General features: G+C 42.2%; 1 protein-coding gene across 12 annotated transcripts in view; it reads right to left on the reverse strand.

Moving 5' to 3' along the window:
• Window positions 1-14997, reverse strand: part of ABCC5 (ATP binding cassette subfamily C member 5) — an 85977-nt gene that overhangs the window by 48173 nt on the left and 22807 nt on the right. Inside the window, exons 3-8 of one of the 12 annotated variants that reach the window (XM_082692429.1) lie at window positions 8515-8672; window positions 8166-8321; window positions 7343-7490; window positions 2211-2444; window positions 1884-2057; window positions 1107-1254 (exon numbers count right to left, since the gene is read on the reverse strand). In XM_082692429.1, coding sequence (XP_082548555.1) covers window positions 1107-1254; window positions 1884-2057; window positions 2211-2444; window positions 7343-7490; window positions 8166-8321; window positions 8515-8672 — 1018 coding nt within the window. Of the gene's footprint in view, window positions 1-1106; window positions 1255-1883; window positions 2058-2210; window positions 2445-2880; window positions 3028-3054; window positions 7311-7342; window positions 7491-8165; window positions 8322-8514; window positions 8673-14997 lie in introns of those variants that run through there. The other 11 variants (XM_082692435.1, XM_082692436.1, XM_082692440.1 and 8 more) reach the window with 11 other exon arrangements.

Consider the following 14997-nt stretch of genomic DNA (forward strand, 5'->3'; position numbering starts at 1 on the left):
ACTGACAACGACCTCACTACTCAACAAAGTCACCTGACCCACTGCTGGAACACCTCAGAGTGACCACCTCCTCCTGAGGACCACCAACCAATCGATCCCAGGACCCCAGGATCACAACCTGAGCCGAAGGCAGAGGCTTTAACCCACTGAGCCACCTGGGTGCCCCAAACTGCATTAACTTTTAACTTTTATAACTGTCACATATTCAGGTTAGCTTACTATGAGGTGATGGTCAATGGACAGCCCTCATTTCTTATACTTAAGTTTCAATGGAAGACTTTTTTTCAACTCTAAAGCACCTTTAAATATGCCCTTCTTAAATGCCACCTTTTTTAAGCCCATCATTCCGATTTCTGTTGAGACCTTTTTGAACGTCCAGTCTAATGCTAATTATTCCTCCAAGCATTGTGGCATTCCCATATTAGACATGTTTATGTCTGCACTGAATTGACTGATCAGGATAAGCAGGATAGGGCCAGGATGGGGCCTTGAGACTCAACGTAAGTCAATTATTTGAAAAGATAAAACTAAAACAATAAACCCAAAACCCCGGTGACTGAGGAGCTGCACTAGGCCCGGACTCCAGCTGTCCTGACCCCCAGAGCGGCCCTTCTCCCCCTTCCCCAGGATCTCACACCTCACACGTCTCATGCCTGTGATGCGCCTGCACCTGGGGTGGGACGGAAGGGGAAAGCTCTCAGAAGCCTCTTGGGTGCTCGCTTCGGCAGCACATATACTAAAATTGGAACGATACAGAGAAGCCTCTTGGTGTTGTTTTCTGTGATGTCTTCATAGCCAGGCCATGAAACTATGGGCAGTATGACAGTATACATGGGGTGGGGGTGGGGGCCTGCTTTGAAACTGAATGAATTGCTTATAACTACTAAGTTACCGTGGAGGGAAAAAAAACACAATTTCCCGGTCTTAATTTCCTCCCATGTGAGATGAGACTATGAGTTCAAGTCTCTAAGATTCCTTCCAATATAAAGATCGTAAGATATTTTAAAAAGCTATTATGATCCTATGACATTAGGGTTCCTAGCAACTAATGTGATCAGGAAGCAAAGACCTTCTACAACATGCACATATTAAAGTTGTAAACTCACTTTGAACACTCTGAGAAAATGCTTTGACCCAGGCATACATTTTAATAAATTTAATGTACGTGAGGACTTCATTCATCTTCTGGACACGTTCATCTGTGGTGGTCACACATTTTCTCCTGAAATATGCAGTGATCCGTGATACAAACATCTAAAAGGAAAAGCGATATCATGCCAAGTCAGGGCTTATTCAAACTTAAGAACTGTCTAGTCTTTCTGGGAAACAAAGCTGCTTAAGATTATGAAAAATAAAATGAGCACCGTGTAGTTGCACTGCCTTTTAATAAAACTGGTCTATTAAATCATAATAAAATATTATCTAATTCTTATCTCTTTGCAAGGAAGTTAAACAAACTTCCTTATAAACAAACTTTGTTCTCATAGCAATTATGGTTATTGAGTGTTACCAAAGAAAAGCAGAAAAGCCGTATCGGTTAGCATCAAATTGAGACAAAGAGACTCAGACACTCTCGTGTTCCTAAGGGCAGAGTTCACCTGCTGGCCTCCTCCTTCACTCAGACAGGCTCTTTTTTTCAAATCTCATTAAGAGTCAGGGCCTTTATTCACAGGACACCATACTTCCTCTCCAGACAAAATTCTGCCTCTAGGGACTGAACACTGTCTAGCTCTTTCAAGACTTTTCCACACCTGCTCTGAGGAAATTTCCAGTCAGAGATGTGACACCTCAACAGTGCCTATTACATGAAACCTAGTGGAGTGGTTTAAGGAGAAGCTCATTTAAGGAGAAGCTGCTACAATACGGCAAGGAGGCTTACTCACCATTGCTGGATAAAAGAGGATAAAAACAGCTGATCCTAGGAAGCCTGTTGGTCCTAGAATAATTACGTTATAAATCATGCCTAAAATGGCAATAATGGGTCCTCCCGCCAACAAGCTGCCAACGGCAGCTGCTTCGAACATCCTCTGCCCGTCGTTGGAGCACAGGTTGATGAGCTACGAGACAGAGAGAGTAGTGAGAGGACCCTGCAAGGACGCCGGCCCCTTGTCTCAGGAGGAAGATGGAAGGACAAAGCAGAGATCCAACATCAGGAACGAGCTCAAGCTGGGAGCTTTCTCCTTGCCCTGAAGCGAACACCCCTTACTCACCTCACCCACAGACTTCTCTTTAATGTTCTTTAGCTTAAGGATCTTCTTAAATGCCATGGTTAGGATGGCCCCCCGCAAGCGGACACCAGTTCGGTAATTCAACGCCCAAGTCAGCGCGAGAGACCACGAGCGCACGACTTCCGTCAGGAGGAGGCCCAGGACTAACAGCAAGCTGTACTTGAGGTTAGAATCTGTGACCTGGCTGTATTCCAAGAGGTGTTTCACCACGAAGGCCTACAGGGAGAAACACATGCTGCTGTCAACATCTCCACGGCACCCACACACCACGCCACAGCTTTATGTTAAGTTAGAAAGAGGAAGCAGCTCCACTGCACAGTGCTACACGCATAAGCAGAGGAAGACCTTGAACGACCAAATAGGACTGACCTTACCCGCCTGCGGATAGTTACTCAAGGCATTTCGCAGGTGGTAGGCCTCATCTGGATTTTTTTCTTCTTTAAGTACACCACCAAAACTGTTACTCTTTCTAATGTAACATAAACCTGTCCATGAGCTGAAATTAATTCTAAACACATGGTCATTAAAAAGGATATATTTGACCTGACTCCAGTATCTCCACACATTGATACATGTCTTTAAAGGAAATTAAGACCTTTTTTTTTTTTGGATTGTTTCAAACGTGCTTATTTGATAAAAAGGAACAGTGTACCTACAGTTGGACTGGGGAAGAGTGAGAAGTGCATTTGCAAAACATTCCTGAAAATAAACATCGGCAGTTTAATAGTACAGAAGAGAGCAAACAAAGCAGACTATCCAAAATCCAGAAACCCTCCCCTGGGCCCTCCCCACCCCCCACTCCCTCCCAAAAACAAAAACATGTTACCTCAGGTAGCATATGTCTAACACCACCTGCAGTGAGGGAAGGCAGCCAGCCCCCAAGAACCACCGAGTGCCACCTCCAGCTCTGAGGTCCTGCAACGCCGGAGCACACACTCACACAAGGCACATTCAGCAACAGGATTAAATACCAGGAAGTGGGAGGTAATGTACTTTTATTGAAAATGAAAAAATAAAATAAAATAAAAGTACCATCTTCAAAGAGCATCTCACAGACACTGTACAACAGAAGGAGCATTGCGGTAACATACATGGGAACATACAGAGTCGAGTTTTTACAAGGCTAGCCATCTAACAGGTCATCTGGCCTCCGACTGTTGTGTTCACTACACACGGCGGAAATACAGAATAGAACCCACAGCTGTTTCCAGAGTCCGGAGGAGTACATCAAGCTGACAGCACTTAATCGATTAAGGCTCCTGAAGCTGCAGGGAGTCTGCAATGGAGTAGATTCTCCAGGAATAAGACCTTGCTGCTAAGGAAAGAGAATTTTAAAAAAACAAAACTAAAAACTCCCCCCACAGAGGGAACTCGGCTTAAAAATCTCTGGGTGCTACTGGTTCAGCAGGCTGTGATGGAGGACTTCTGCTCAGGACAGAATACAAAAAACTAGGCCTCAAGGAAAAACGGGGCGGCATCCTTCAGAGTCTTTCTTTTTTTTTTTCCCCAAGTCCTTGCAGCTAAAATTGATCTTGCCGAAAATGAAAGAAAACAAACCACGACAAAAGAAAGTCAAACCGATCCCCCACCCTGAAGGAAGAAAAAAAAAAAAAAGAACGAGAAACCCATCCACCCAACTACCCCGGATCCTTATAGCACAGGGTACTTGTAGGTGGAAGCCAGCTCTGAACGACAGACAAAATGGAGGCCAGACACAATTGTCCTGAGGCGGCTAATGCTGAATTTCAGAACCCAGACATTCTCTGGGTTAACTGGCATTTCTCATTTTTCCTGAAAGGAAGTTAATACCAGATGTCCGCTAGATCCTAAGAGATCCCCACCAGTGAGATTTCTGTCAAGCGTCAGTTAAGTAACCTGATCAAATAAATAGGAGATTTCAGATCCCGAGAACTATTGTATTCCACCTCTCCCCTCCCTCAGATTTTTTAGGTTTATATCCATTGTTTGGGTCACCACTGCACACAGCTGGGTTGTTGGTTTACTAGCAAGAAGATTGGCTTCTTTTCCAGTATGCAATCCAAAATGTGGAACTGAGTCACTGAGTGGCAGGGTCAAAACCCCATTTTTCCTCACGTGAAGCAACTCAGTAAGATGACGGTGCCGTAAAGCATTTTCTCACACACCTCGGCACCGATGGAACAGTCTCCAGAGGAAGGCGTGAAAGGACAGCAGGTTGTAGTTTGGGGCTCCTTCCTTCCCATACCTTTACAGTGCCATTTTTCAGCACTGGTTAATAGCATTTAGTACCTCCCGAGGTGGGAAGCCGGGGGAAGGTAAAAGACATAATGAAGCTTACATTATGTAAAACTTTCAGAGGAGGGGGAAAAGAGGAAAGAGCAGATTAAAGAATTTCCAACACATAGGGTTCTTAAAAAAACAATTACATTTTAAACCATTTTTGTATGTATGGGATAAAGAAAAAAAGGCTTTCATGAAAAAAATCCAACCAAAATTTAGTTTTAAAAAGTTTTACAAACTTATCATTTAAATGTAAACAAACTGGGAGAAAAAACTTGAGAGATTGTCAGCATAGCTGTCTGGCTGTGGAAAGCATTCCCAGTGAATAAACATTACCTTACCTGAACTCTTGGCGAGAGATTCTGCCCAGCTTGACTCTCTCATTCTGACCGCAGAATACAGCCATCCTGAAAATTCTAAAGAACAGCTTCTGTCACTGGTTCCACTACAGAGAGACTCCCCCCAAATCCAGATCCTGACAGCATCAAGCAAGCTGCAGCTGGGGAGAGGTTGGGAGGGTGGGAAACTTACCTCTCTAGAGGCTATTCACTGCCCTTTCCCCCAAAAGGCCCTTGAACAGAGTTAGCATTCACCAAGATATAGCACCACAGGAGGTAGCCTTCTCCTGCAGATCCACAGGGTGGATGCTAATTCCTTACAGGAGAATCACAGGTCAAGCCTGGTCTTTTTAAATTGTTCAAATCCAGGAAAGGCCACACAGCATCTCTGTATCTTTAGCAAGTCTGGCCACTCATATTAGGTCAGGACCATACCCTTATCCTTTCTGGTACTCCATTAACACTACTGTGACCTCTGGGCACTCTGCCCAGAGCTCTGGTCCACCGGCATCACTGAAACTTTGGATCGTCCTGATGTACAGATGTCCGGCCAGTTAAAAAATACACATGAACTTGGTCATTTTGTATATTCTGCATATGGCTACCAAGGTTCAGCGATGCCTGAGGGGAGGAAAGAAATATCCCCATATTTAGGAGGTCGGTTCTTTCACAGATTTCCGTAAGAATAGACTAAGCCAGTTTGAAAGTTGTGCCATATTAGATAATGTGCAAAAATCTAAAATGGGTGTTCCTTGAAAGGATTTAAATCCACACAGAACAGAAGGTATGTTCACTGCTAGCACTAATCTCAAACCAGGCTGACTCTTCAATTTCCAATTAAAAAAGAAATTTGTTTGAATTGGTACTCCAAAAAAAGAAGTTTGCTTTGCTTACAGTTTTAAGTCTTTTCATCATTGAGAGAGACTATGGAGGGGACCACTGCTTTCTCAGTTGTTCTAGGATGGGATCTCATGAAATAACAGAGGCCTTAAGTTGCTCTTCCCCAAGAGGGCAGACAGAAGGAAAAGCGTGCTGCTGTTTTCCTCTTAAAGGAAGTCTCTCAGTATTCCCTGGCATCTAGAAGAGTTTACTAGAGCTAGCATTCCAGTATGCTGTACCTTAAGAGAGAGATGGAGGAATATGTAGATGCTCAAGGGAGTGACTGTAGGCCCCCAAACTGAACATGCATAGGTAGTTTTTTGTCCCAAATAAAAAATTAAAATCTCAACAATCTATGGTATACCCCCCCTTTTTTGTGGGTTTTTTTGGTTTTTCTTTTCCTTTTTTTTTTTTTTTTTTTTTGGCATGGGGGGAGCCAATGAATTTCTTGCACTGGCCAAATGGAGTAAAGAAACCCTATATACCTTGTTACCCAGCTCAAAGAACGCTACAGAAGATCCAGAGCAGCCATCAGCCCTGTAGTGAAACAATGACAGAAGCTCTTCTTGGGGGAAGCTGGTCCTATGAAAATGTTTGCCATTTTGGTCAGTAACATAATATTCACTTACATGGTATCTCTTAAAACTTATACAAAAGTGTGTTAGTTGGTCAATTCATATAGAAACATAATACCAGAAAAGTAGTGTTCTCTGCTTCAGAAAAGAGATCAGAACTTTTAAAAAGGCATCAAACATTAAAAAAAAACAAAAAACAAAAAACAAACAAACAACAACAAAAATAAAACAGGAAAACTGCAAATTAGTTTTACCTAATCACCATGCATCTTAGGCATATACTTACCAAGACCATGAACCTCCAGCTTACCCACACACGGAAAATGCACAGTATAAGTAGTACTACTGCTCCAATGCCTCAAGGCAAATATGCAGAGAATAGATTTAATCAAAGTCTCAAGTGTCAGGCAGCACAGCAGGTGTAAGAAACAGGTGTCCAGGAAACAGTGTGAACATCACTCTCTTACCTACTCTGCTTCAGAACACACTAGGAAAACACCACGGCTGCCACCCCGACACCTGCCACACAGTTTACACTATAAACCAAAACTTAAAAATAGACTCCAGGTTGGACTCTAAAAAAAGCCTCAACACTCCTCGGGTTTCTTCAGGCTCCTTGGCCACAGAACCACGGACCACGTGACAACTCCACCTCCGGGCGCACGTCACCAGCACTGAGCCCAGCCACTGCGCCACACCACACTGCTCTCACCCACTCACGGTACCGCGAGACACCTCTCCCCAGACCAACACTGTCGCTCCGCATCAACACACAGCAAAGAAGCACCGTCCTGCGCAGAGCCGGAATCGTTCTCTGTCACCCACCCCAGGAAAGCAAGCCGGTTTCCGGCTCTTCTCTGGCAACATGGCCCCTCATCGTTCCAGCTGCTGACAAGCCACCATTCACTCCAAAATCAACTGTTCCCTTTTACCAGGCCTAGAGGCATCTCTAAGGCTGCTAACTAGCCCACAGGTGAGCACTACCCCTGCAACAGAACAAGCGTGTTAGAGCTGGCCGTGGCCGGGCCCCTGGAGACTGTCAGAAAGGATGGTTAGAACTTACTGGTCCACTGAAGCCAGCCAGCTGCGTGATCATCAGGCACACGATGGAGAGGATGAGCCTGGTGCGGCAGAAGATCCACACAACCCTTCGGAGGGAAGCAGCGTCTGGCCCAACTTCATTCAGCTCTTCTTGCCACAGTCTCTCTAGTCTTAACAAGGGCACATGTCCTCTGTTACACGTCTGCCCAGGTGAACAGACACCCTAGATTCCCTCCTGCCATTGCTTTCTGTTTTCAGGCTTTGACACCACTCGCACGAGTCTCTTCTTTGAACTATGTACGTGGACCTCACCTTCTGGGGGGAAAATACCCTTTCTGGGCAACTACATGTTTACCCTGCATAGGGAGCCTCTCCAGATATGGAAAATGATGAGAACCGAAGTCCTTCCTTCCACCCAAAAAAATTATCCCTGAATAGAATTCATTTCTGACTAAGAACTTCCTTTCTCAAGGGCCCCCAACACTTTCTGAAGGATCCTGTGGTCAAATGTAAAGTTGCAAACTAGATTTTAGTCATGATAATCAGCTACCACAAAAATGTATTCTGTCACAAGGCAGCAACATAATTTCCCTGTAGACTCAGGAAGAGAAGCGGGGCTGAGAGAGAGAGAGAAAGCCCGTGGTTAAAACAGGATTAAAGGTGAAATAGGAGATAAAGCAGAAGAGCAAAGAGAAAGTCATTCCCAGGCTACCCTCCCTCCATTGGACAGCTCAGATCCTAAAAGAACACAGAGCTGAGGGCGTCACACTGCCAGACCCCCCCCTCCTAGCTCAGGCCCTATGCACCCAGTATATGGGAGATGAGGGTGGACCAGAGAAGCCTACCTTCTGCAGTTCACATCAGAAGACTCGTGCTTGGACAAAGACCACACGTCTTCCATTGAGAGCTCCCCTTTCCTGTGGGCCATGCGGGCCAGAGGAGAAAGCCAAGAAAAAGTCATGCAGGAGAAGAGCCCAGCATTGTCCACTGGGTGCTGGTGTCTGAGGAGAGAAAACCCAAAGCACAAAATTGTCAATACACAGAGAGGGGCTAGCTGGCATTTATGATACACTGTTTCATAAACCGAGCTCCTGACTAAAAGCGGGTCTTCCCAAATAATCTAATCTTAGCCCAAATTTTCAAAAATGCTTCTGGTGCTTCACAGACAAGCCATTAGCCGGCAGAGCCGCTTACTTGGAAGTGGTCCGGATGGGCTTCAGAGCACTTAAGCTATGATGGTACTTTCCCTTGGGATGTTCCTCATCCAGGATTCTGAGCTGAGAATGCATGGAGGCATCCAGGGAAAGGCCCTCAGCTCGGGCTGCTGTTTCCAAGGCATCTTGGCATTCCAACTGTTTCAACAGAGAAAGAGAGAAGAGGCGAAAGCACAGTTAACAAACATCAGAAAAACAGAGGGGCAAATCAACCTGACAGAACAGCGCAAACTGCAAACCAGATTTGTCTTACCTGAGAAATCCCAAGGGTCAGGGTTAAACATGAACTTGTATGGTAAGAACTTGCTTAAGTGACATTCAACCAGTTACTTAAAACTTCTAAACTCTTGAGCACTTTTAGGTTCAGAAAAATTGAACAAAAAGCACACAGGGTTCCCATATACCTTCTCATCTCTCCATCTCTTCCCCATCTGTTTCCCTCATTAGCGACATCTTGCATGAGGGTGGGACATTTGTTACAACTGATGAACCAATATCGATATGTTACTATTGACTAAAATCCACAGTTTACATTACATAAAATACACAGCTCACTCTTTGTGTTGTACCTTCTAAGACATATGTCTCTATCAACAAAATGTTTTCTTACATTTCCCAATGTGGACTGAGAGTTAGTCATTTCACTACTAACTGCAAATCCTACTGCCCATTTTCTATGATGAAAACTTCACAAGAACCCCCAATTATCAGCTCTATCGCACAGAAAAACCAGTATGTGCATGTCTCCACCCCCCCCTTCTCAGCAGCAGGGAGAGCACAACAGAGGCTCTCACCCTGGTTGCATGGCTGAAGAGCTCCAATACCCAGATGTCTGCAGCACAAAGCACAAGGTCTCACGTGCTGAAATACAGAGTTAACCGTACTCACCATTAAGCTTATAAATACCAGTTAATCACATTAACAAAAATGTTTATCACTCAAAGTGTAAATGAGGCAGAAGAGGGTGAGCCAAGAATCTGAACACCTCTAACTCTGTTTACTCTAAAAGTAACTCAAAGTGTACCCCTTCCTGTTGCTGAAACAGAGGCACTGTCTTCCTCAGATGAGGATAATAAGTACATCCTTTTCTCACATTATCACAAAGATTTCCAGCAATGACTGTGAAATAGCAAGAAAGAATAGATCCCCAAATCAAGAAAAAGTTTTAAGTGGTGCGGCACCAACCACACTGTGTCTTACACAAGGCAGAGTCAGTTTTTAGGCACTACCTCATTCCCACACAGAACAGAGGCCATTCAGATATTAGTGGAAATGAATTCATGCATGGAGGTACCTGGATGTCTAGGCGGCTCTCTCTTCAAATGCAATAGCTTTAGTTCACAACACAGTTATGCATCATCAGATAAGATAAGGTACCGCTAAGTATCAGGAAAGTACACAGCCTGGGCAACTGGGAAACACATTTTTGTTCTTTTGAGAAAGGCAAGATAGAGCAGTTTCAAGAGAGTAAGAACACAACATGACAAATGAGTCATTACCAAGAATTAACTCTTACATAAGGTCCTTAGGTATAAGGTAGACACTTACTTTGTGGTTAGGGACTGTGGTACCTAATAATGAACTAAAGGCTACTGAGAGTCAAGTACGCAACAAAGGTAGGGTTTTTTGGTTTTTGTTGTTGTTTGGTTTTGAACCTATAAGCTGCCTATAATCACTAGAAGAAAACCAATGAGTTAAGAAAGGAGAAAGATACCCTAAAAATAAAAACATACCTACTATAAGGAAGTAGAAACTGGGAATATGTACAGAGTAGGTATGGAATATTGTAAGGACCACCCTTACTTGAATATCCAAAGCTTCAGAAGAAGGCAAAAATTAAAATATTACTTCAAGTACACATTGGCTATCTGCCAAAATGGACTATATGCTGGGCCTTAAAGCAAACCTCAAATAATTTCAAAAGACTGACATCATGTGGCATATGTAAACTGACGACTTTGGAAGTTAAGTCAAATTCAGTAGCAAGGATAGCAAGAAAATCTCCAAATATTTAGAAATTATGCAGGGGTCCCAGGGTGGCTCAGTCGGTTGGGTGGTCGGCTCTTGATTTCTGTTCAGGTCATGATCTCAGAGTCCTGGGATCAAGCTTTGTGTCAGGCTCCAAGCTCAGCAGGGAGTGGGCATGAGGATTCTCTCTCTCCCTTCCCTCTGCCCCTTCCCCCATGCTCAATCTCTCAAATGAATAAATGAATCTTTTTAAAAAAATTATACAGCACACTTATAAATAACAAATTAAAGAAGATGTCGAATAGAAATTAGCAAACATTATGAACTAAATGGTAAGAAATTATAGCACACCAAAGTCTGTAGGATACGACTAAAGCAGAGCACAGAGTGAGATTGTGAACTCTTCAAAATCATATGTTAAAAAGAAGAAAAAGTGAAAAAATCAATGCTCTAAGCTAGGGGTTGGCAAAATTTTCTGTAAAGGAGCAGAGAGTAAATATTTTAGGCTTTGTGGGCCCTGAGGCAAAATTAAGGATAATTACGGAAGTTCTTATATTACAAAATAAAACAAATTTCCACAAAATGTTTATTAACAAAGTTCAAAATATAGTAATAATTGAGTTCATTTTTTGGTAATACAGATCTACTGAAAAGAATGGAGGAATAAGGGCGCCTGGGTGGCTCAGTGGGTTAAGCTGCTGCCTTCGGTTCAGGTCATGATCTCAGGGTCCTGGGATCGAGTCCCGCATCGGGCTCTCTGCTCAGCAGGGAGCCTGCTTCCCTCTCTCTCTCTCTCTCTCTCTGCCTGTCTCTCCATCTACTTGTGATCTCTCTCTGTCAAATAAATAAATAAAATCTTAAAAAAAAAAAAGAATGGAGGAATAACATTTTACTTAACTGGGGTTAGTAGTTTTCCCTTGAATTAAAATTGATCAAAATCTTCATCTCTTAATGGCTGATTTGTAATGAGCTCTTATAATTTCATCAGTACTGCTAAGTACTGAAAATCAATCCATGAACACATGATTTTAGTTGAGCATATTTATCTTTTGGAAGGCATGAGAATTCCATTAGACTTTTCTCTTGATGTTTGCTTTTATTATGTTATTACATCAGATGAATCACTTCTAATTGAAAGTTAGGTAGAAGCTTTTAAAAGACATAATTAAACAGAATTGTTTATTGTTGTAAAATACATATTAAAGCTGCCATCTTGGGGCGCCTGGGTGGCTCAGTGGATTAAGCCGCTGCCTTCGGCTCAGGTCATGATCTCAGTGTCCTGGGATCGAGCCCCGCATCGGGCTCTTTGCTCAGCGGGAGCCTGCTTCCTCCTCTCTCTCTGCCTGACTCTCCGCCTACTTGTGATCTTTCTCTCTGTCAAATAAATTAATAAAATCTTAAAAAAAAAAAAAGCTGCCATCTTGACCACTTTTAAGTGTACAACTCAGGGGCATTAATTATATTCACAATGTTGGACAACCATCATCACTATGTCTAACAGAAATGGATCTTGAAATAATGGAATTTTCCTTTGTCTTTCATTCAGGGTTTGAACACCCTGCTGGAACTGTAACTTGAACTTGGAAAATATATCCACTACAAATCTGTATGGGAATAGAGATCTCATTTCTTATTTTAACTTTGAAAGCATGAGAAGTATATAAAGCAGCTTGACATTACTTATGATTCAAACATTAGTTGTCACTGAAATTACTATATCGAAGTATCATTTTACATTCCCATCACAATGTATGAGAGATCCAGTTTCCCCACATGCTCACCATCACCTGGTATTACCATTATTTTTTTATTTTAGCCACTCGATTAGGTACCCCATCTTGATTTTGATTTGCACTACCCTAATGGTTAATAATAAAACATCTTTTCCTTTGCTTATCTGCCACCTACACTTGTTTTTTGATGAAGTATCTGTTTGTTTTTTGCTCATTGTCTAAGTGGATTGTTCTCTTAATAGGGCCATTTACAGAGCACAAGTTTTAAATTTTGATCAAGCTTAATTGTTGATTTTTTGTTTGTTTTATGGATTGTTTTTTTTAATATTATATCTACGAGCTCTTTATGTAACCCCAGGTCATGAAAATTTTTCTCCTATGTTTTCTTCTAAAAGTTTTATAGTTTTTACATTTAGATTGATCTTTCACCTTGAGTTAATTATTGTATAAAGTGTAAGATTTAGATACTTTTTTTTTTTTTTTTGGCCTATAAATGCCGAATTGTTTCAGCACCATTTGTTGAAGACTATTATCTCTTCATTAAATTGCTTTTGCACATATGTAAAAATCAGCTGACCCTACTTGTATGGGTTGATATCTGGACTCTATGCCATTGACCTATTTGTCTATTCCTCCACTAACTTGATTACTATAGCTATACATTAAGTCTTGAAATAGGGTAGTGTGATATCTCTAACTTTATTCTTCCTTTTCAAAATTGGTTTAGCTATCCTAGTTCTTTTGCCTTTCTAAGAGAACCAAGTTCAAGAGTTAGAGTTTTATAAAATCTTTTGACATTGCAGCATCAGAAAAGGAAAACTTAGCATGCCATCTCTTAACATTCTCACACAAGAATGGCACAGTAACATTAGGAGGAAATGAAAATCTTCACATCTTCTTTTATACATTCTTTGAAGAAATGACTTACTGAGCAGCTACATGCAAGACTGTTCCAGATGGGAATAAGAATATGCCCATTTCTATGTGTATAGTACACTAATTTTTCTTCATCTCTAAAATGCCAGCTTACAGTTTTCAGCAAAACCCATGAGCAGAAAAGCGAACGGACTTAACAACAAAATCCTCTTATTGCATGAATTCTGTTCCTTTGACTATATACAGCGATGTCATGTTCCATCACCTCCTGGGTCATAAGTAACTTCCTCTGTTGGAGAATGCCAAATTCACACGCTCTTTAAAAAGACTCAAGATGATGAGGTGCTTGGGTGGCTCAGTTGGTTAAGTGTCCGACTCTTGGTTTCAGCTCAGGTCATGATCTCAGGGTTGTGAGGTCAAACCCCACATCAGGTCCGCACAGAGTATAGTGCCTGCTCAAGATTCTCTTCCTCTTCCTCTGCCCCTCCCCAACCCCTCCCTTACCCCACCAAATAATAAAAATTAAAATCAAAAGACTCAGATCAGAGTTGGCAGGCAAGGTTTCATTACGCCAGCCATACCATGAGTACTAAACCAGCATTATCAAATGCCTGTAATAGAGACTGAGGGACTTGTACTGCTTTTAATTTTAGAACAAGGCACTCAGTATAATTTTATCCTGACAAGGATAAACCCCCATAAAAATGGTTGAAATTGCACAATCCTCAAACTTTCACAAAATAATAAAACATGGAGTAGGAATCCCCACAGTATAGATACAAAGAAGTCTACATTGTTGACCTAAGAGAATCAAAAGTCACCACTCTAGGGGTGCCTGGGTGGCTCAGTGGGTTAAGCCTCTGCCTTCCGCTCACGTCATGATCTCAGTGTGCTGGGACCGAGACCTATATCAGGCTCTTTCCTCAGCAGAGAACCTGCTTCCCCCTCTCTCTCTGCCTGCCTCTCTGCCTACCTGTGATCTCTGTCTGTCAAATAAGCAAAATCTTAAAAAAAAAAAAAAAGTCACCACTCTAAGCGACCCACTTTCCAAGTCATAGCCCATGTTTCCTATACTGCTTCCTATACTGTCTACTCTGTTTTCATATCTTACTGCTTACATGAGGACAAAAAAATATCTGACAGATGAGAGGATCTATGCATATCTGTACCTAGGTCCTTCAGAGATAGGTCTCTCAAAATAATAAGCAGCAAATGTTTTAGCTGTTGGCAGGAATTATTGAATGTTAAAATAACATTATCAAGAAATCAAAAGAAAATCCTCTTACTCCAATTAACTATTTTCTTTTTGGCCTTAAAGTATTAAGACCTCCCTAGATAATCTTTTCTCACTGTTGGAGGCCACTGTAAAGTATAGTGATTTTGGATATGAATTTTAGAAGAGAAACACACGGTCCACCAACCTTCAGTGTGTTACTTAGCCACCTAAAGCTCCATTTACTACTTTTTTACAATGGTGCATGCACCCACCACATAGTGTTGAGAGGAACTAATGGGATAATGAAAATTGCTTAGCAAAGTACGGGCACATAATAAACATTTTATACATATTCATTAGATTACCAATTTATTCACCTGCTAAGTCTTATAGCCTATCTCAACTATTTCCTCTTTCCTTTAGCTCTCCCTGACCCTCTTATTTATTTTGGCAGTTGTTATTCTTCTTTCTTTTTACAAACCCTTGTATCAAATGCTAACTATCCATGTCAGCAAGGGAGGTGCTCTGCTGGGTCCAAACCCAGACTCAGAAGTAGCTTATCTATGAATGGTTTAGCACCAGGTTCCCCAACAATGTGGGTGATGGGTGAGGGGGCGGGCCCCCTTTCTGGCCCTGCCCTGTTCCCCTGTGAAGGGGCAGTCTCCATGGA

The sequence above is a fragment of the Mustela nivalis genome (genome assembly GCF_964662115.1).
Source record: "Mustela nivalis genome assembly, chromosome: 1".
In the NCBI taxonomy this organism is placed as follows: domain Eukaryota; kingdom Metazoa; phylum Chordata; class Mammalia; order Carnivora; family Mustelidae; genus Mustela; species Mustela nivalis.